Genomic DNA, 23,295 nt, shown 5'->3' on the forward strand with positions numbered 1-23,295 from the left:
AGTGAATGTAAACCTAATGTGCTTCTGTTAAAAGGTGTTTCTTTTGTCTTCTGGATGTTGTTTGGGAAGTTATTAAGGATTACTTCGTGTTGTATTCTTTGGGGGTTGTATTTTAATTGATGGTTGCTAAGATGTTCACTGTATGTTTTACAAGATTAACTTGAGTTCATAGAATAAACATTGTTTTGCTTTAAATAATACTTTTCCATTTCTGCTGTACCACACCTGTAGAGTGGGCCATGTGCTCCCCATACCACAATTTATTAAAAGTTGTGGGTCAGATGAACTCCATGCTACACTTTGGGGTTCTCTAACTCTGGCCCATAACAATATATCTGTAGTTAACTGGTCTTCCCTCTCCCACTTCCTAAATAACAAAAGTGCACTTGCAGTTTTCCAATAAAAAAAAGCAAAACACCTGAAGCAAGGATGCTTTGGAAAATTGTGAGCAATACACTTTTCCTTCAACACTGATGCGGAAATCATTAAATCCTCAAGATTTGACTACCTCGAGTCCCATTATTTTCTCAATCACCATCTCCCCCATTAATATTAAATCCATTAACTTCCACGGATCTCAGCATTCAAAATTTCGGAAGGAAGATTTATGAGTAAGATATATCAATTTTCTTGTTTTATACTGTCAGAGCCAGCAGTGAAGTTGTCTTCTTTAAAAAGGCTAGCCCTAATTTACTCATAGCTTCATCGTTTGAGTTAATGGACCATTATACGAGTCCTTCCAAACAGAACGAACATGAAAGCATAAGTAAGCTAAACATTGCAATTAGTTGTTTTTATTCCATCATGGGTTGCAGGTATCACTGGCAAGACCACAAGAAATAAGAACAGTTGTAGGCTGCTCCGACATTCAATAAGATCAGCCAGGTACATTTTCCTGCCTTCTCTCCGTAACCCTTAATTCCCCTACTGATAAGGTCAGCATTTGTTGCAGATCCTTAATTGCCTTTGAACCCGTTGGCTTGCTTGCCCATTTCAGGGCACATTGAGTCAACTATACTGCTGTGGGTCTGGAGTCACACGCAGGCCCGACCGAATAAGAATGGCAGATTTCCATTCTTAAAACACATTAATGAACAAGTTAGATTTTTCTGACAATGGTGACATGGTCACCCTAACGGGACAAATTTTCAATTTCAGATTTATTAACTGAATTAAAATTCTACTCGCCGCCACAGTGGTCCTTGTTCCCAGAGCCTTAATCTGGGGCTCTGGATTACTCGGCTAGTGACATTGCTACTACCCCACCGTCATTCCTATATACAGTATGGTACTTTGTTACGGCACTATTTAAAAAGTTCAAGTTCAGAATTAACCGGTGAGCTTTAGCTCATTACATTATACCTCTTACTGACCACAGACAAATGAATTTAGACTCACCAAATACTCATAGAGTTTCTTTCTTTTAAGATCAATCGCATCGGGAAAGCCCTGCGGCTTGGAATACTCACTCTAAGATGGAAGGAGAAAATTCATGAGGCAGTTTTGTTCAATGCTATAAATTTAATTTGCAGGTACATTTAAGTTCTATCACAATTTGTAAGATCATATATGAAAGTAAATCTGAAAACAGAGCATGGCTAAACCACAATACGGAAAGAAAAATGGGAATCATGGCTTGTTATCCAATACCATCGCATGTGTGTGTGGGGGAGGGCAGTAGTGGAGGGATTCTACCCGAGGTGGCAACCATTCATTTCCTATTTCAAAGAGTTAATCACCATCAGCTGTTAGTGGGGGGTAGTCATTATTATTGGGGGGTAAGTTGTGTGTGTCTTTTTTCAGGGTGGGATTTAGAACCTCAGTTGGGTGCCTTTCCTTTTCTTTTGTTAAATATTGTACTATATTCAAAGTCCCGATAGACATGCTTGTTAGGTGAATTGGACATTCTGAATTCTCCCTCAGTGTACCCAAACAGGCACCGTAGTGTGATGACGAGGGGATTTTCACAGTAACCTCATTGCAGTGTTAATGTAACCCTACTTGTGACACTAATAAAGATTATTTGATATTAGTTTGCTGGGCTGTTTGATGTTAATGTTGTGTTTATTTTCAATAAAAATATTTTTAAAACAACAAAAAAAATAAATGTATTCCTTTCCAAAATAGCGTAATCCATTTTCAGAAGTGAGCAAGCAGAACAAATAATACATTTTCCACATTTAGAACTACTAGCTTCCTCTCAATGTGGCTGCTACTTTTACAATGCTGCAATAAGTTATTCTAATACAAGATTACAAATGCTTATAAATATATGTATTAGACGTGCTGTCACTACGACAGTGAAAGAATATGAAACAACGGAAACATTGCAAGCAAGGAAGTGCCAAGTCTATCAGAAAGTAATTTCAACCGTGTCTGTGTGGGTCTCACCCCTCACAACCCAAAGTTGTGCAGGGTAGGTGGATTGGCCATGTTAAATTGCCCAAATGTAAAAAGAAATGCAGTTTCAAAGAAGATACATTTTTGAAAAAAATTCTGACTCAAGAGATCTTTTTGTTTTTAAATTTAGAGTACACAATTATTTTCTTTTCCAATTAAGGGGCAATTTAGCGTGGCTGATCCACCTAACCTACACATCTTTGGGTTGTGGGGATGAAACCCATGCAGACACGGGGAAAATGTGCAAATTCCACATGGACAGTGACCCAGGGCCGGGATACAAACCTGGGTCCTCAGCGCTGCAGTCCCAGTGCTATCCACTGCGCCACGTGCCGCTCCTGACCCAAGAGATCTTAATTCAGGCACTAAATAATTAATGAGAAAGTGTCCCACCTCCCAACAGATAAAATAAACAATAAACAGTTGCATGCAGAAATTGTATTTGATTTAGTCAGGTTCTGGCAGCAAATGGAAACAGAACAGAAGATTTTGTTTAATGTCAACATCGCTTAACAGGTCAAATCATTTTGTGAACTGCCTTTGGTTGAAATCAAGATTTCTGAGATGGTAATACCGAATCATGATCATAACAGCATGTCTCTTTGCGACATAGGCAAATAAACTGATACACCTCAGATTTAGGGCTTTCAGGGAGGCATTAAATGTATTTGGAAGGGGGAACCAGGATGAAGCAGAGTGGATAAACATGTTGCAAAGATGTCAGAGAAACAAATAGCATTAGATCAAAGAAATATGGGACAATTAGAACATAGAAAAATACAGCACAGAACAGGCCCTTCGGCCCACGATGTTGTGCCGAACCTTTGTCCTAGATTAATCATAGATTATCATAGAATTTACAGTGCAGAAGGAGGCCACCTGGCCCATCGAGTCTGCACCGGCTCCTGGAAAGAGCACCCTACCCAAGGTCAACACCTCCACCCTATCCCCACAACCCAGCAACCCCACCCAACACTAAGGGCAATTTATCACGGCCAATCCACCTAACCTGCACATCTTTGGACTGTGGGAGGAAACCCACGCACACGGGGAGGACGTGCAGACTCCGCACAGACAGTGACCCAAGCCAGGAATCGAACCTGGGACCCTGGAGCTGTGAAGCAATTGTGCTATCCACAATGCTACCGTGCTGCCCTTAAGAACAACTCAATCTACACTGTATCATTCTACCGTAATCCATGTACCTATCCAATAGCTGCTTGAAGGTCCCTAATGTTTCCGACTCAACTACTTCCACAGGCAGTGCATTCCATGCCCCCACTACTCTCTGGGTAAAGAACCTACCGCTGACATCCCCCTATATCTTCCACCATTCACCTTAAATTTATGTCCCCTTATGGTTTGTTCCACCCGGGGAAAACGTCTCTGACTGTCTACTCTATCTATTCCCCTGATCATCTTATAAACCTCTATCAAGTCGCCCCTCATCCTTCTCCGTTCTAAAGAGAAAAGGCCTAGCACCCTCAACCTTTCCTCGTAAGACCTACTCTCCATTCCAGGCAACTTCCTGGTAAATCTTCTTTGCACCTTTTCCAAAGCTTCCACATCCTTCCTAAAATGAGGCGACCAGAACTGTACACAGTAGTCCAAATGTGGCCGTACCAAAATTTTGTACAGCTGCATCATCACCTCACAGCTCTTAAATTCAATCCCTCTGCTAATGAACGCTAGCACACCATAGGCCTTCTTCACAGCTCTATCCACTTAAGTGGCAACTTTCAAAGATGTATGAACATAGACCCCAAGATCTCCCTGCTCCTCCACATTGCCAAGAACTCTACCGTTAACCCTGTATTCTGCATTCATATTTGTCCTTCCAAAATGGACAACCTCACACTTTTCAGGGTTAAACTCCATCTGCCACTTCCCAGCCCAGCTCTGCATCCTATCTATGTCTCTTTGCAGCCGACAACAGCACTCCTCACTATCTACAACTCCACCAATCTTCGTATCGTCTGCAAATTTACTGACCCATCCTTCAACTCCCTCATCCAAGTCATTAATGAAAATCATAAACAGCAGAGGACCCAGAACTGATCTGCAGTACGCCACTGGTAACTGTGATCCAGGCTGAATATTTGCCATCCACCACCACTCTCTGACTTTGATCGGTTAGCCAGTTCATTATCCAACTGGCCAAATTTCCCACTATCCCATGCCTCCTTACTTTCTGCATAAGCCTGCCATGGGGAATCTTATCAAATGCCTTACTAAAATCCATGTACACTACATCCACTGCTTTACCTTCATCCACATGCTTGGTCACCTCCTCAAAGAATTCAATAAGACTTGTAAGGCAAGTCGTACCCCTCACAAAGCCGTGCTGACTATCCCTAATCAAGCAGTGTCTTTCCAGATGCTCAGAAATCCTATCCGTCAGTACCCTTTCCATTACTTTGCCTACCACCGAAGTAAGATTAACTGGCCTGTAATTCCCAGTGTTATCCCTAGTCCCTTTTTTGAACAGGGGCACGACATTCACCACTCTCCAGTCCCCTGGTACCACCCCTGTTGACAGTAAGGACGAAAAGATCATTGCCAACGGCTCTGCAATTTCATCTCTTGCTTCCCATAGAATCCTTGGATATATCCCGTCAGGCCCGGGGGACTTGTCTATCCTCAAGTTTTTCAAAATGCCCAACACATCTCAAGACCATAAGACATAGGAGCGGAAGGCCATTCGGCCCATCGAGTCCACTCCACCATTCAACCATGGCTGATTTCAACTCCATTTACCCGCTCTCTCCATAGCCCTTAATTCCTCGAGAAATCAAGAATTTATCAACTTCTGTCTTAAAGACACTCAACGTCCCGGCCTCCACCGTCCTCTGTGGCAATGAATTCCACAGACCACCACTCCCTGGCTGAAGAAATTTCTCCTCATCTGTTCTAAAGTGACTCCCTTTTATTCTAAGGCTGTGCCCCCGGGTCCTAGTCTCCCCTGCTAATGGAAACAACTTCCCTACATCCACCCTATCTAAGCCATTCATTATCTTGTAAGTTTCTATTAGATCTCCCCTCAACCTCCTAAACTCCAATGAATATAATCCCAGGATCCTCAGACGTTCATCGTATGTTAGGCCTACCATTCCTGGGATCATCCGTGTGAATCTCCGCTGGACCCGCTCCAGTGCCAGTATGTCCTTCCTGAGGTGTGGGGCCCAAAATTGCTCACAGTATTCTAAATGGGGCCTAACTAATGCTTTATAAAGTTTCAGAAGTACATCCCTGCTTTTATATTCCAAGCCTCTTGAGATGAATGACAACGTTGTATTTGCTTTCTTAATTACGGACTCAACCTGCAAGTTAACCTTTAGAGAATCCTGGACTGGGACTCCCAAGTCCCTTTGCACTTCAGCATTATGAATTTTGTCACTGTTTAGAAAATAGTTCATGCCTCTCTTCTTTTTTCCAAAGTGCAAGACCTCGCACTTGCCCACGTTGAATTTCATCAGCCATTTCTTGGACCACTCTCCTAAACTGTCTAAATCTTTCTGCAGCCTCCCCACCTCCTCCATACTACCTGCCCCATCACCTATCTTTGTATCATCGGCAAACTTAGCCAGAATGCCCCCAGTACCGTCATCTAGATAGTTAATATACAAAGAGAACAGCTGTGGCCCCAACACTGAACCCTGCGGGACACCACTCGTCACCGGTTGCCATTCCGAAAAAGAACCTTTTACCCCAATTCTCTGCCTTCTGCCTGACAGCCAATCGTCAATCCATGTTAGTACCTTGCCTCGAATACCTTGGGCCCTTATTTTACTCAGCAGTCTCCAGTGAGGCACCTTCCTTCCTAACAAGTATTTCCTCGAGCTTACCAATCTGTTTCACTGTCCTCTCCAACAATATGGCCCCTCTCATTTGTAAATACAGAAGAAAAGTACTCAAGACCTCTCCTATATCTTCAGACTCAATACACAATCTCCCTCTACTGTCCTTGATCGGACCTACCCTCGCTCTAGTCATTCTCATATTTCTCACATGTGTAAAAGGCCTTAGGGTTTTCCTTGATCCTACCTGCCAAAGATTGTTCATGCCCTCTCTTAGCTCTCCTAATCCCTTTCTTCAGTTCCCTCTTGGCTATCTTGTATCCCTCCAGCGCCCTGTCTGAACCTCGTGTCCTCAGCCTTACACATGTCTGCTTCTTCCTCTTAACAAGACATTCAACCTCTCTCGTCAACCATGGTTCCCTCACTCGACCATCTCTTCCCTGCCTGACAGGGACATACATATCAAGGACACATAGTACCTGTTCCTTGAACAAGTTCCACATTTCATTTGTGTCCTTCCCTGACAGCCTATGTTCCCAACCTATGCACTTCAATTCTTGTCTGACAACATCTTATTTACCCTTCCCCCAATTGTAAACCTTGCCCTGTTGCACTCACCTATCCCTCTCCATTACTAAAGTGAAAGTCACAGAATTGTGGTCACTATCTCCAAAATGCTCCCCCACTAACAAATCTATCACTTGCCCTGGTTCATTACCAAGTACCAAATCCAATATGGCCTCCCCTCTGGTCAGACAATCTACATACTGTGTTAGAAAAGCTTCCTGGACACACTGCACAAACACCACCCCATCCAATCTCTTTGATCTAAAGAGTTTCCACTCAATGTTTGGGAAGTTGAAGTCACCCATGACTACTACCCTGTGACTTCTGCACCTTTCCAAAATCTGTTCCTCCACATCTCTGCTACTATTGGGGGGCCTATAGAAAACTCCTAACAAGGTGACTGCTCCTTTCCTATTTCTGACTTCAACCCATACTACCTCATTAGGCAGATACTCCTCGAACTGCCTTTCTGCAGCTGTTATACTATCTAATTAACAATGCCACCCCCCCACCTCTTTTACCACCCTCCCTAATTTAATTGAAATATCTATAACCAGGGACCTCCAACAACTATTTCTGCCCCTCTTCTATCCAGGTTTCCGTGATGGCCACCACATCGTAGTCCCAAGTACCGATCCATGCCTTAAGTTCACCCACCTTATTCCTGATGCTTCTTGCGTTGAAGTATACACACTTCAACCCATCTCCGTGCCTGCAAGTACTCTTTGCCAGTGTTCCCTTCCCCACTGCCTCAGTACACACTTTGGCGTCCTGAATATCGGCTACCTTAGTTGCTGGACTACAAATCTGGTTCCCATTCCTCTGCCAAATTAGTTTAAACCCTCCCGAAGAGTACTAGAAAACCTCCCTCCCAGGATATTGGTACCCCTCTGGTTCAGATGCAACCCGTCCTGCTTGTACAGGTCCAACCTTCCCCAGAATGCGCTCCAATTATCCAAATACCTGAAGCCCACCCTCCTACACCATTCCTGCAGCCACTGCACTCTCTCCCTATTCCTAGCCTCGCTATCACGTGGCACCAGCAACAAACCAGAGATGACAACTCTGTCTGTCCTGGCTTTTAACTTCCAGCCGAACTCCCTAAACTCGTTTATTACCTCCACACCCCTTTTCCGACCTACGTCGTTGGTACCAATGCGCACCACGACTTCTGGCTGCTCTCCCTCCCCCTTAAGGATCCTGAAGACACGATCCGAGACATCCCTGGCCCTGGCACCCGGGAGGCAACATACATTCCGAGAGTCTCGCTCGCGACCACAGAATCTCCAATCTATTCCCCATACCATTGAATCTCCTCCTACTATTGCTTTTCTATTCTCCCCCCTTCCCTTCTGAGCCCCAGAGCCAGACTCAGTGCTAGAGACCTGGCCGCTAGGGCCTTCCCCCGGTAGGTCATCCTCCCCAACAGCATCCAAAATGGTATACTTGTTTTGAAGGGGAGCGGCCACAAGGGATCGCTGCACTGTCTGCCTGTTTGTTTTCTTTCTCCTGACTGTAACCCAGCTACTCTTATCCTGTAGCTTGGGTGTGGTATCTCCCTGTAACTCCTCTCTATCACCCCCTCTGCCTCCCGGATGATCTGAAGTTAATCCAGCTGCAGCTCCCTAACACGGTCTCGGAGGAGCTGGAGTTGGGTGCACTTCCCGCAGGTATAGTCAGCGGGGACACCGGTGGTATCCCTCACCACCCACATCCTACAGGAGGAGCATGCAACTGGTCTAGCCTCCAACCCCTCTTGCCTTACGGAATATAACTGCCCTGTGGACCAACTGGACTTCCGCCCTCCGACTCTGCTCCCAGTCAGCTGCACTCTCTGTAAACTCCTGGCTCCCTTCTCGCTCTTTGCGGAAATGTAGGAAACAAAATGAAAGGAGCACCTTACTCCCTCAGTCACCAAACTCTCACTATAGCACTCAAATGCACCCAAATTCAGCACTCAGTGCACACTGCAGCTGGCTCACCTTTATACGGTAGCTCTAGCCTCTGAAAACTGGCCTAATCCAATGAACTAATTAACAAGCTCCAGCTGCAAATAGCACCTCTGTTTAAAGCTGATTGAAAACTCACCGTATCAACCCAAACAGCAACTTTTAAGTTAATTAACTAAATAAAAGACTAGACTTTAGATAAAAATGAACCCTTATACGCCCTCATTCACCAAACTCTCACGATCGCACTCAAATGCACCAAATTCAGCACTCAGTGCAAAACTTCTCTCAATTAGAGAGAAGAAATGCAGCACAGACTCAGGCAGGTCTGAACCACATGAGCACATGGCACGGTAGCACAGTGGTTAGCCCTGTCGCTTTACAGTTTCACGGTCCCAGGTTCGATTCCTGGCTTGAGTCACTGTGTGTGGAATCTGCACGTTCTCCCCATGTCTGTGTGGGTTTCCTCCAGGTGCTCCAGCTCCTCACACAGTCCAAAGATGTGCAGGTTAGTTGGATAGGCCATGCTAAATTGCCCTTATTATTACAAAAATGGTGAGGTGGGGTTCCTGGGATAGGGTGAAGGTGTGGTCTTAAATAGAGTACTCTTTCCAAGGGCTAGTGCATATTCAATGGGAAGAATGGCCTGCTTCTGCACTGGACATTCTATAAATGCACGAGAATGGCAAATCATAGAATCCACAGTGCTGGAGGCCATTCGGTGAGTCAGCACTGATTCTTTAAACAGCCACACTATCTAGGTCCAATCCCCCGTCCTATTACTGCAGCCCCATCCTAAGGGACAATTTATCATGGCCAATCCACCAATCTGCACATTTTTGGACTGTGGTTGGAAAACTGAGCACCTGGAGGAAACCCACGCAGACACGGGGAGAATGTGCAAACTCCACACAGACAGTTACCCGAGGTCGGAATCAAACTTGGGTCCCTGGTGCTGTGATGCAGTAGTGCTAACCACTGTGCCACCCCAATATAAATAAGGCGGAAGAATTCAGACACAGTTTGCCAAATGCAATGATGCTATCATAGCGATAACAAAGAGTTCACTCAACAAGGACTTACATTTTGGAGCTCCAATGTGTTCCATTAGAAATAGGGGTCTCAGTGATCAAAGATACTTGTATAGAAAGGGATAATGCCCTCTAGGATTCAAGAATTCTTTTTATTTGTTAAAGGAGTAAGTGAGGAAATGGGTGTGCAACAGGTCAGACTTTGTTTGGGAGGTGGGGTGACGGCAAACTTCCAGCATTCGCATCATTATCTCTACGAAACTAATCTCAATGCGGGATAATCGGGCATGCGCTGATGAGCACAGAAGTCCTGAAGTTGTGGTCTGTTCCTCAGAATTCTGGCACAGGTGGTGTTGTGGTCCTTCCCAGCTCAAGCCATCAGTGAAATCAGATATTCTTCAACTTTATTCCCCTCACAAAACCATTTGAAATCGCTTCAAAGGCAACACCTTACTCAATCAAAAGTAACTCTGTTTTTAACGGTTATGTGATTAATAAAATTTGAATGACAACAAAAATTCCCCGAAAAAAATGTTTTTGTATCTGGAGTGCTATTAAACAAAATAATTAGCCAATCTAAACAAGTTCTCACCTCTTTTTAAAAATGTGTTCCTTCAGAATAATTCAATGTCTTCCATCCCATGTGTATGTTGCAATCTTTCAATTTACTCTCTGCAACATTGATTTTTGAAGTTTTTTCATTTTAGTGCTTTTAAGGTTTCTGATTCAAAGGTGGGGGTTCTGTGAAATTCCTTTAATCTGAGTGGCTGCCCAGATGGCCTGATGGCATTTCAGTGGCCAGTAAATATTGTGAATGGCCAGCAAACACAGTAATCAGTTACAGTACCACTACAAGGCACTAGAACTGGAATTCTCACCCAAGAGATCGCACGACAAGCCTTACTTCAGGGTCAGTGGCTGTGTTCTTGCTTTACCACGGACCGCAAAATCCAGCCCAATATAAACCAAATAATGGAAAGATGGTTGAATTAATCTGCAAGCAAATTTCACAAAGTTGCCAAGTAGTATAGTGGGGAAATTATTCCAATACAAAACAAACGGAAAAACGTGGGGAGGGAATAAGAATGAAAAGGACAAATAAGTGGAAGAACTGAAATTTGTATGCAAACTTCTTTACCAGTATATTTTCAGCTCAACGAGAATTGGGGAATGAAGTGAGGCAGGTGGTGCATGTTTCAGTTGTAGCACATTTGGGAATAGAGATCACAACATCATTAGGTTTAGAGTAGTTATGGAAACTGACTGTGAACAACTGAAGTTAAGTTACTCAACTGCGAGAGGGATTAGCAGGTACAACAGTAAACAAGCAGAAAGATTCAAGACAACAATTCTGGTAGATTAAACACTGAGTGAAGGGAAAAGGAAGAACATTCTTTCCGGCTTTGAATCATTGATTCCCTGCAGAGCAGGAGGCTATTTGATCCATCAAGTATGCACCAACTCTCTGAAAGGACACCCGACCTAGGGCCACTCTCCCGCCTAATCGCTGTAACCCTACCTAACCGTTGGACACTAAGGTCTAATTTAGCATGGCCAATCCACCTAACCTGTACATCTGTGGACTGTGGGAGGAAATCGGAGCACATGGAGGAATTCCATGCAGACACGGGGAGAACATGCAAACGCCACACAGACAAGTCACCCAAGATCAGAATGGAACCCTGGTCCCTGGCGCGGTGGAGGCAGTTTCAAAAATTTGAAGGCACAAAGTTTAGAAATGTATCCAAGCGAGATGCATAGCAGCAGACTTCCATAAACTAAAGATACACAGGACTTAGGAGCAGGAGTCGGCCATTTTGCCCTTTGAGCCTGCTCTGCCATTCAGTAAAATCATGGCTGATCTGGCTTTAGTGTGTGTAAAGGGCAAGCATGATGCCCGAATAGCATCGTACAGGTGTTTTAATAGTAGTATTCAGAATTAGAAGAGTTTATAAAGAATAGATAATTGGCAAAAGAACCAGAGGGAAATTTCAATGAAGTAAATTACACAGCAAGTTATGATGTCATGCAATGCACTGGCTGAAAGGCTGGTGGAAGCAGATTCACTGGAAGCTTTTCAATAGAACTTCACTACATTTTGAAATGGAAACATTTCAGGGCTATGAGGAAGTGGAGGGAGGTAGCACTAATTTGGAAGCCCCTTAAGAGCCAACACATGCATAATGGGATGAATGGCTTCTTTCTGTGCCGTTTGATTCTATGAAGAGTACGATTTTAAAAAACAACGTAAATGATTCACCCGAATTCCAAAAAGGTGACAACTGTTAGGTCCATTTATACTGTGACTTACTTTTGGCTCCGTCCATTGATCACGCTTCCTGTAACACAAAAATTAAAAGTTTAGCATCCTTAATATATTTGAAACATTTCATTAATTTTGGCACAAAACAAAAGGTCAATATAGGAAGATTATTTGTCCCAACTTTCCAGAATCTTTTACGACTGACTTCACCCCATGTTCTCCCATACTACCAAATTTCTACCTCCAGAAAGGTCAGTTTTCCATTTTTAGAATCTCGAGTATTAAATACACCAGCTAATTGTAAAAAGAAATAGCAATCATTTCAGTTGTCTTCTGAAGAATTTGTTTTGTATAATTTTTGTTAGTCTTACAAACAGAAAACTAACCAATTACCAGCTGTCGGTAGAAATGCTCATTTTGTGTCACTTAATAGTGGAGTATCGGATTGAGGGCGTTAATCAGCTCGAGGACAGGAAATAGTACATGCAGTCAGCACAGCAAAATAATTTGCACATCCCAATGACGAATGTGGTTTGTTGATTTGTGGTATTAGAACCATGGTATTTAACTTTTTCCCCTATAGTTTTGAACGTAGAAAGAGTTAACACAATTCAAAATTTTAAAACAATGTTCACTTTTCTACTGCGTTTTGAACATTTGAATTTTTTGGAGAGCTATGACCTTCTTTGAACTTTAAGATTTTCCAATATTCTATCAGGAAACAAAATATAGAATTGAACGGTGTACAGGTGACATTGCACATCTATTTTAAAATGCCCCACAGCTCTATACTGATCAGTTAATTAAAGAGGAACAGGTTCAATACAGGAGATGTTTACAACATTTTTGGTAATTAGTAAGGTGGCTTCAGTTTCAAAGCACCGTCTTCACCTGGACACCTTCCTTACAATGCAACACAGTATCAGAAAGTTCTAAATTATGTGCCCAATTGAATCCACAAAACTGTCTGAAATTTATCTTACATTGAGAACACAAGTATCATTCTTGTCAACTTCCCAAGAACAGCTACTATATTTAAGGTCCTCTGTGACACCTCCATATGGGTTACAAGAACATTTCCACCAAGATATAATGACAAGCACAAGACACATTGAAATGCAAATCGCTTATTGTCACGAGTAGGCTTCAATGAAGTTACTGTGAAAAGCCCCTAGTCGCCACATTCCGGCACCTGTTCGGGGAGGCTGGAACGGGAATTGAACCGTGCTGCTGGCCTGCCTTGGTCTGCTTTAAAAGCCAGTGATTTAGCCCAGTGAGCTAAACCAGCCCCTTCGACCACGTTGGAACTAAATAGCGTCTTGTTATATCCTCCCACGGTTCATATAATTATACCATTCTTCGACTAACATAAAGCCATAATTTCCACTGTCCTTATGGTATTATAACCTCAATGTAATGGTAGCCAGAGTGAAACATGACAACATTGTACTAAAATGGGAATTTGGTGCAGAAGAAGCTGTTGCTTATTTCTTTAAATCTCCAATATATGAAGCAGAAGCTTGAAGTAGGAAGCATATAACATATTTTGTCTAATGTTCAGTGAAAGTTAGTATGTAGAGCTAAACTTACAAAACACTAATAAGTAGATATAAATAAGTTCGACTAAGATATGGAAGGGCAGAACATGTGCCAAGATTGCAATATGTGGAAGTTTGAAACAAGACCGTCCTGAAACAGACATCTGTCGTAGACATCTCTTGACTTAAATCTCTCCGACTCAGAGTCTTTAAACGAGGAACCACAGAAACTGATCCCATTCTTTTTCTTTTAAAACGTAAAGTACCCAATTAATTTTTTTTCCAATTAAGGGACAATTTTATCGTGACCATCCACCTACACTGCACATCTTTTGGGTTGTGGGGGTGAGACCCACGGGGAGAATGTGCAAACTCCACAAGGACAGTGACCCAGAGTTGGGCTCGAACCCAGGTCCTCGGCGCTGTGAGGCAGCAGTGCTAACCAGTCCGCCACTGTGCCGCCTGTAATGGATCCTGTTCAATAGGCACTATGAGCTTGATACCTAGGATAGAAAATGTTGGAAGGATAGTCAGAATGTGAAATACAGAACCTTGGAGCAGCAAGCTCCAAGAGAGGTGCAAGGAGGCGTAGGGAGGCCTTACAGCGTGGTTGTAGGATGGACAGGCAGCATCCTTTGTAAGCTGGATATGGTTTGTTGCCTATTTGGTGAGAGGATGAAGAACTTTGCAAACTCACTTTGAAGAGCAAGGGTAGGTTTGAGTTGCTGTGGTCCATGTTGAGACCAACAGTACAGGGAGAAAGTCAGCAACAAATCTTGTTCTGAGTACACCAGGATTGAAGAACTGAAGTAACAAGAGCTCAAGGCATCTAACCTCACAACTATTACGGGCAGCATGGTGGCGCAGTGGGTTACCCCTGTTGCCTCACGGCGCCGAGGTCCCAGGTTTGATCCCGCCTCTGGGTCACTGTCCGTGTGGGGCTTGCACATTCTCCCTGTGTTTGCGAGGGTTTCACCCCCACAACCCAAAGATGTGCAGGCTAGATGGTTTGGCCATGCTAAATTGCCTCTTAATTGGAAAAAATGAATTGGGCAGACTAAATTTATTTTAAATAAAAACCTCAACTATTATCAGAACCACATGCAAATTACTGAGGCTTAATCAGATTAATGAAGTGAACAGCTAAAGGCATGGCGTGGGATGGATGGGCTTCATGTTTCTACTTCTATATCAATATTTGGACAAGTATGAACTATAGCTTTGGGATATGCTCCTTCTGAATCGTGCGAGGAATCGAAGTCTACTGAAAAAAATAGGACAGTGAGAACTACGGGGAAGGGCACCAGTGGAAAACATACGATGGTTCAAAAACAAACAAAAAATTAAATTAAATTATACTTGTAGGCACTACAGCTAAAGGGCAAAGTGTTAAGTAATTAAACCAGGAGACAGAAGTGGGAAATATGTGAGGAAGCCCAAATATGCATTCTTGATACAAAGTACAACTGAGTACAAGGAACAAACGGATCAAATTTCAGGCACAAATTCAACTTGAGAGGCTATGACATGGGAGCCATTATTGAGACATGCTTGCAAGATGAGAACTAAACATACCAGATAAGGTTTACAAGAAATATATTGAGAGTGGTCGGGGCAGGGGATAGATTCAAACGATTCAGAATGAAATCATTTTCATGATGAGAGGAGCCATTAAGAAGTGGACAGGGGAGATTTTGCTGCTATGAAGATTAGACAAGCATAAAGCAAAGGCAGAGTGGCATTTTAACTTTCATGCACACTGGGATAAATGAAGTGAATTTATGGAGTCCGGCCTTGATAGTTGCCTGCTACACTGGGCCATAACTTCCTTGGAGTAGCAATCAGCGTTGAATTGTCACTCCATACCCACTTACCTGTGCTAAATTTTTTAAAATGGCTGTCTCTTTTGACCTTCCTCACTCAGGCCTGGTGGGATAGCGCAGCGTGTCCCAAGGTCCAGCCCTGGAGTCCAGAAGATGTGGAGCGAAAAATGATAGCATCTAGCCCATGGGGAGAAGCTATAAAGAAGGCAAATTTAACTGTCCTATTGAAAATAACAGGCCAGGAAGCAGGTCACGTGATGGGATTAGGGGTGGGGTGAGGGGAAAACAGAGCATTGGTGAGTCGAAAAATCTCCCCAACGTCCAGCCTAGTGCAACTGCCCAGGGGAAGGTAGAACAAGGAACGTATCTGGAAGCTTACGAGGAGGATTCCCCAGTGCATCTTTGGGGTACTTCCAATTCGAACACTGGGAAGCCAGGAAGTTACAGGTTATTATGTCCTAGAACCAATAAGTGAGCATGCTGTATTAGATTTAGTAATGAACGTTTATCAGTCATTTTAATATGGTTAGGTTCAATGCAGTGTTTGAAAGGGTGAAATGCAAAACAGCTACGAAGATTCTAGATTTTGGTATGACTGTCTCTAAAGATATACGACACGGTCTACAGCAAAATGTGCAAATCAGTTAATGGGCAAAACTATAATAGATCAATGGAAAAAATGCAACACAAAAAAATTGCACAGATTCTGGGCAAAGGAGAAGATATAAAGAACAGCAAGAGTGAGAACACCAATAGCAAATGATCCAAAAATGAAACAAAAAACGAATATCAGTGATGTTGTGAATGAAAATAGAGATATGGCAGACATGCTGATGTAATTATTCCATGTCAATATTCAGGGTAGAGAAGAGATCATCATTTCAGACATCCTAAGGAATATATTACTAAATCAAGATCAGGAACTAATCGATAGCAGTACTGGAGAAATTAGTGACACTGAAGAACAAAAAATGCCCAAGAATAGATATTTCCATCCCAGGTTTTTAAAAAAGTAGTAGATGAGAACATTGCAAATACCCCATGATAATCTTGTAAAGTTCTCTTGATTTGGGAACCATTCCTTAAGTTTGAAAAATTGCACGTTACTGTGGTATTTAAGAAAAGAGAGAGGGAAACTAAGGAATTAGAGGAGTTTGCCAAACATCTGGGGTGGGATTCTCCGACCTCCCGCCGGGTGGGATAATCACCGTGGCACCGCGCAAATCGCGCCACACCACCCCGACGAGATTCTCCCACCCCTGTGAAAACGGCCACGCGCGAATGACGCCGGGCCACACGGAGAATCACCGCAGACGGCTGTAGCGGCGATCCTCCGGCGGCGCCGCGATTCTCCGGCCCGAACGGCCGTCCTAAAAAATCTGAGTCCCGCTGGCGCCGTTCTAACATGCACTGGGTCGGCAGGATCCCGGGGTTGAAGGGTCCGGGGGCGGCCTGTGGGGGGTCCAACCCCAGGGAGGCCCTCCGTAGTGGCCTGGGCAGCGATCGGGGCCCATATCTGGCTGCGGACCTCTTTTCTTCTGCGCCGGCTCCTGGATCCTTGCGCCATTTGGCGTCGGGACTGGCGTGGGGATGACGGTCAATGCGCATGCGCTAGTTGAAGCCGGACCAACTGTGCATGCGCAGACCCTGCGGCGCCAGGACTGGCAGCTGGAGCGGCAGGGCCACTCTAGCGCCGTGCTGGCCCCCCCAGGACCCGAGAATTGGGTCTTGGAACCGGCGCCGGAGTAAAGTACTCCCATTTTGGCGCTGGGCCAGAGAATCGGGGCCCTGGTGTCAGGAAATTGCCGTAGCCTTTACAGATAGAGTGATCGAACACTTAATAATTTACAAATGGATGCTGACCCTGTAGAGCTGAGAATGTTTTATGATTGATGAACTGTTGGAATATATCAAGAGAAACAACAGAAGTAGTGGCCAGAAAATGTTTGGATGTTATTCACAAGGACTTCCAGAAGTCATTTCATAAAATCTCCCACATGAGACTGTTTGCTAAAGTTGAAGCTCTTGGAATTGAAGGCAAACTATTTGACTGATGAGGCAATTGTCTGAGTGGTAAGAGACAGAGATATTGGACAGATGCTCGAATTGACAATGTCGTGCCCCTCAACAAATGGTGTTGGCGGCCTCAATTATTCACAGTATAAAATAATGACTCAGAAGATAGGATAGAAAGCTGAACATCTACGTTTTCCGATAACAAAGATAGAATCACAGAATTTACACTGCAGAAGGAGGCCATTCGGCCCATCGAGTCTGCATCGGCCCTTGGAAAGAGCACCCTACTTAAGCCCACATCGCCACCCTTAACCGTAACCCAGTAACTCCACCTAACCTTTTTGGACACAAGGGCAATTTAACATGGCCAATCCACCTAACCTGTACATCTTTGGACTATGGGAGGAAACCGGAGCACCCGGAGGAAACCCATGCAGACACGGGGAGAACGTGCAAACTCCGCACAGACCATGACCCAAGCCGGGAATCAAACCTGGGACACTGGAGCTGCGAAGCAACTGTGCTAAGCACTGTGCTACCGTGCTGCCCTGGAAGGGACGGCAACGTAAATTTATTAGAATGATGCTTAGGCTTCAAAGATGAAGCCACAAAGGGAAATTTAACCAACTAACGATGCATTATTTCAAATGTGGACAACTAAGGGTCTAATTTATCAAGTCTAAGCTAGCAAGAGGAATAGATAGGAAGAAACTATTTTTGCAGGTTGGGGAATCTTGAGCCTCAGGGGAATAGTCTAAAAATTAGCAGATCTCTTCAGAGCAAAATTATGAAACATCTCTTTACACAAAGTGCAACAGAAATTTGGAACTCTTTCACAAATGGCAACTGATGCTCGGTTAACTGCTAATTAGTGATATATATTTTTGTGACCAAAGAGATATAGAGTCAAGAAAGGCTGGCATATGGATAAAAGTAGATCAGCCAAGACGTCGATGAATGGCGGAACAGGCTCAAGGAGTTAAGCAGACAACTCTTATTCCCATGATTTCTCATAATAAAGGAGAACATTTGAGCTTTGCAATTTGTCATCAAGATTTGGAGATGCCAATTGCCTTTGTACTTCCAAGGCAACTCAGTGAATGTTTAGGTCTTGCCAAAATTGCCTAGGACTACATAACAAACAAAAGGACACAATACTTAGAAACATCAAATTTGTGTTACGTTGAAATCAGTTCATCTGGTCCTTCAGAAACCAACCCAATCTGCTTTTGTACTACATTCATCTTATATTTTTTTCTGTCATGCCCATTCCAGCCTGCACCTCTATTGGCATTTACTTACTGTAGCAGATCATCTTTTCTTCTATCCGAATACCTATCTGAACTCCTGGTATCATTTTCAGGTTCCTCATGACGGACTTTTCTCCAATCAGCATATCCAGCAGAATCTTGTACACGATCTCCATACGGCCCCCCTCGTTGATCAGAGTATTGTTCATATATTACAGTGGAATCTGCAAATGGCTCTTTGTTATCTCTTTTCCAATCAGTATATCCACTTGAAATATTTTCTCTGTATTGTGTTCTGTTATCTTTCCTCGGGTCTGCAAATCTGTCTCCGGCACTCTCTTCATACTGGTCTTTACCGTCTTTTCTCCAATCAGAATACACGTCAGTGGATCTGTTATCAGCTCTATATTGTCCTTCTTCATTTCTAGGAGCTGAGTACATCATCCCGCTGGTCAGAGGCTGCTCTCGTGTGTTCATTATGCCTTCCATCAAATCCTGTTCCAGTTTAGAGGAATTTCTTCCCCATTCTTGCTGCCAACCTAAGGAAAAACAAGTCGGTCAATGCTGTGAAAACAATGGCAACTCTATAAAGTTATAAATATTAAAATAGGTTAAGTGCGGTAATTTGCAGTATGGCATTTAAACTATTTTTGAGATCTTTATAAATATTTAAACATGTGAAGTTCAGTACATAACCATTAAAAAAATGTTGTTCGTGGCTGAACAAATAGGGTACTCAGGAATTGGATTATCTTAAGACATTTCTGAAATAGGATATGAATTCCACAATTTAAGTTTCTTTTTTTTTTTAAAAGTTCTGATTCCGCTTTGTTTGAGACGAGTGTTTCCCAGTACATCATGAATGCCCAAGAATTTGAAGCACTACAGACTGTCTATTAAAAAGGGCCCAACCCCAGTTAAGAAAAGAAGGGAAGGTCCGGTGGCGGCTATGAAGGACTAAGTCGCACATTTGGTGACTCCCGCTCTAGTTGGACTTTTGGACCTTTCCCCGTTTTTTCTACCGGACTTGAATTGTAAAACGGATGTTAGTGGCAATTGTTTACTGAATTCCCACTTCGGTGCATGGAGAGAGGAACTAGAAGTGTTCATAAGGGCAGAAACAAAAAGATAGAGAAGGCTTGGGCTGTAGCTGCAACCGAAGACAGCATGGCGGAGGTTCGGACTTTTGGCTTGTTGACCCAACAGTCTATGGAGCAGCTGACGCAAGTCATTCAGGAAGGCATTGCTACGCAGAAACAGGACTGCTTGGACCCGATAAAAGAGTAGATTGAGCGATTGGATGCCCAGGATCGGGCGATCCAGAAGGTGGAGAAGGCGCTGGCTGAGCAGGAGAAACATCAGACTGCGGTGGAGCTGGAGGTGGGGATGCTGAGGGACCAGCAGAAGAAGCTCCTGGAGAAGGTGGAGGACCTAGAAAACAGGTCCCGCCGGCAGAACCTAAGAATCGTCAGGCTCCCGGAGGGGTCCGAAGGAACGGACGCTGGGGCATACATCGCAGACATGTTTGTGAAGCTGCTGGGGGATGGGGCATTCTCCCGGCCCTTGCAGGTGGATAGGGCTCACAGAGCACTCGCGAGGTAGCCGCGAATGGGAAAGCCCCCCCCCCCCCCTCCCACAAGGGTGATGGTGGTGAGATTCCACAGGTTCTCGGATAAGGAGCGCATTCTACAGTGAGCCAAGCAGACATAGAGCTGTAAATGGGTTTACCAGGACCCGAGTGTAGAGGTGGCCAGGAGGAGAGCAGGCTTCAACCAGAGATCAGGTCGATCCTTTTTAAGAAAAAGGTGAAGTTTGGACATACCCAGCCCGTCTCTGGGTCACGCAGGAGGATCAGCACTTCTACTTCGAGTTGCCTGAGGACGTGTTGGACTTTGCGAAAAAGAAAGGGCTGTGATGGAGTTTGAACTTTTGAACTTGGCTGCAACGTTCATGTATTTGTTTTTTCTTTCTGTTTTGCTGTTTTTGTAAAAGGTTTCTCATTTTGCATTTCATGGAAGATGTTTGTGATGCCGTCTGCATTGATTTGGAACCAGCGGTAGAGCTGAGTGAGTTAAGGTTATCATTTGCACTGTTGGGAGGATGGAGCTGTGCTTGTTTTGATCTTGGGTGTTTTTCTGTTGGGCAATTGTGTGGGGATTGTTTAATGTTGGAGTTTGTTTGCATGAGGGGGGTGGAGGGAACAATAGGTGGGAGACTATCTGGCACCGGGGATGGGGCCACCAAGCTAGGTGGGCGAGCTAGCTCTCGGAAGCACAGTGGGGGTGTGTGCATATGTTTGGTTTAGTAAAGGGGTTGGGTCTCAGGGTGTTGTTACAAAGGGGGGGGGGGGGGGTGAGTGAATGTTCTGCTGACGAGGGAGGGTCTTGGGCTGAGGGACAGAGAGGAGGTTGGGGGCTGCCTGGGGATGGACCGGTGGAGACGCGGAACACGGGCTGGAGGCTGGCCTAAAAAAGGGGATGGTGGATTGGCTGGAGGGGGGTGGGGTAATGAGCCCCCCAACTGGGCTGATCACCTGGAATGTTCGAGGGTTAAATGGGCTGGTCAAAAGGGCAAGTGCGCTTGCGCATTTTAGGAGATTGAAGGCGGGCGTGGTAATGTTGCAGGAGTCACACCTTCGAGTGACGGATTAGGTTGGACTAAGGAAAGGCTGGGTCAGTCAGGTCTTTCACTCGGGACTAGATTCAAAGACTAGAGGGGTCGCAATCCTGATCAATAAGGGGGTGGTGTTTGAGGCGGGTAGAATAGTCTCGGATGTGGGAGGTCGGTTTATTATGGTCAGTGGGAAGTTAGAGGGGGTGCAGGTGGGATTAGTAAATGTGTATGCGCCAAATTGGGATGATGTGGAGTTTATAAAGAGGATGCTGGGGAAGATACCCGACCTGGACGCGCACAGGTTGGTCATGGGAGGGGACTTCAACACAGTTATGGACCCTGGCTTGGACCGGTCAAGCTCGAAAACGGGCCAGCAATGGCAGAGGAACTAAGAGGGTTCATGGAGCTGATTGGGGGGGTGGGCGGATCCATGGAGATTTGGGCAGCCGAGGGTGGAGGAGTTCTCCTTATACTCACACGTGCATAAAGTGTATTCTCGGATTGATTTCTTTATTTTGAGCAGGGCCTTGCTGGCTGGGGTGGTGGACACGGGGATTACAATCTCAGACCATGCTCCGCACTGGGTTGACCTGCAAGTTAGTAAAGACAGTAACCAGCGCCCGCACTGGAGCTTGGATGTGGGACTTTTGGCAGATGAAGGGGTGTGCGAGCGGCTGAGGAAATGTATTCAGAGCTATCTGCAGGTCAATGACACGGCAGAAGTTTCAGCAGCGGTGGTGTGGGAAGCACTGAAGGCGGTGGTCAGGGGGAGCTGATCTCGATACGGGCCCATAGGGAGAAGGTGGACAGGGCAGAGACGGACCGACTGGTAAAGGAGATGCTACAGATTTATAGGAGGTATGCGGAGACCCCAGAGGAAGGGCTTTTAAGGAAATGGCGGAGGTTACAGGCGGAGTTTAGCTTGCTGACCACAGGGAGGGCAGTGGAGCAGCTGAGAAAGGCGAGGGGGGCAATCTATGAACATGGAGAGAAGGCCAGCAGAATGCTTGCACAGCAGCTTAGGAAGAGGGAGGCAGCTACGGAGATAGGGAAAGTAAAGGACGGAGATTGGAACCTGGTTGGTGATTCGGTCGGGGTGAATAAGGCTTTTAGGATTTCTACAGCAGGCTGTATTGGTCGGAACCCCCTACGGGGCTGGAGGGGATGAGGCACTTCTTGGAGGGGCTCAATTTCCCAAAGGTGGACGGGGAGCGGGTAGAAGGGATTAGTCCCCAATTGGGCAGGAAGACGTTCTCGGGGATGTTCAATGAGGCAAGAGAAAGAGGGGGACAAGAACCCGGAGCTGTGTGGGTCCTACAGGCCGATCTCCCTGTTGAATATAGATGCCAAGTTGCTGGCCAAAATCTTGTCCTCCAGGATCGAGGATTGTGTTTCGGATGTTATTGGGGAGGACCAGACGGGGTTTGTTAAGGGCAAGCAGTTGGTGGCCAATGTAAGAAGGCTGTTAAATGTGATCATGATGCCCCCGGAAGGTAGGGAGGTGAAGGTAGTGATCGCAGAAAAGGTTTTTGATTGGGTAGAATGGGACTATCCGTGGGAGATTCTGGGACGGTTCGGATTCGGGCAGGGCTTTATTGACTGGGTCAGGTTACTGTATCAGGCCCCTGTGGCAAGTGTACGGACGAATAGGACAACATCGGACTATTTTAGACTGCACCGGGGGACGAGACAGGGATGCCCCCTCTCCCCACTGTTGTTTGCGCTGGCTATAGAGCCGTTGGCAATTGCTCGGAGAGCCTCGAGGGGCGGGAGGACTGGTCGTGGGGGGGGGGGATGGAGCACAGGGTTTTGTTCCATGCGGATGGCCTGCTTCTGTACGTTTAGGACCCAATAGAGGGGATGGAAAAAATCATGAGGACTCTAGGGGAATTTGGCCGGTTTTTGGGGTCTGAGCTTAATCTGGGAAAGAGTGAGATGTTTGTGACCCAGGCGAGGGACAGGAGAGGCGACTGGGAGAGCTGCCGTTTAAGGTTAGTAGAGGGAAGCTTGGGATACCTAGGCATTCAAGTGACGCGGGAATGGGACCG

General features: G+C 45.0%; 1 protein-coding gene across 5 annotated transcripts in view; it reads right to left on the reverse strand.

Moving 5' to 3' along the window:
• The window catches only part of LOC140425084 (uncharacterized), a 103,726-nt gene that overhangs the window by 14,305 nt on the left and 66,126 nt on the right, over window positions 1-23,295 (reverse strand). For all 5 annotated transcript variants that reach the window (XM_072508954.1, XM_072508953.1, XM_072508952.1 and 2 more), the window contains 3 exons: window positions 18,687-19,173; window positions 12,056-12,083; window positions 1,399-1,470 (listed from right to left, as the gene is read on the reverse strand). In XM_072508954.1, the coding sequence (XP_072365055.1) occupies window positions 1,399-1,470; window positions 12,056-12,083; window positions 18,687-19,173 (587 nt within the window). The remainder of the gene's footprint in view (window positions 1-1,398; window positions 1,471-12,055; window positions 12,084-18,686; window positions 19,174-23,295) is intronic.

Source organism: Scyliorhinus torazame, chromosome 6 (genome assembly GCF_047496885.1).
Source record: "Scyliorhinus torazame isolate Kashiwa2021f chromosome 6, sScyTor2.1, whole genome shotgun sequence".
Lineage (NCBI taxonomy): Eukaryota > Metazoa > Chordata > Chondrichthyes > Carcharhiniformes > Scyliorhinidae > Scyliorhinus > Scyliorhinus torazame.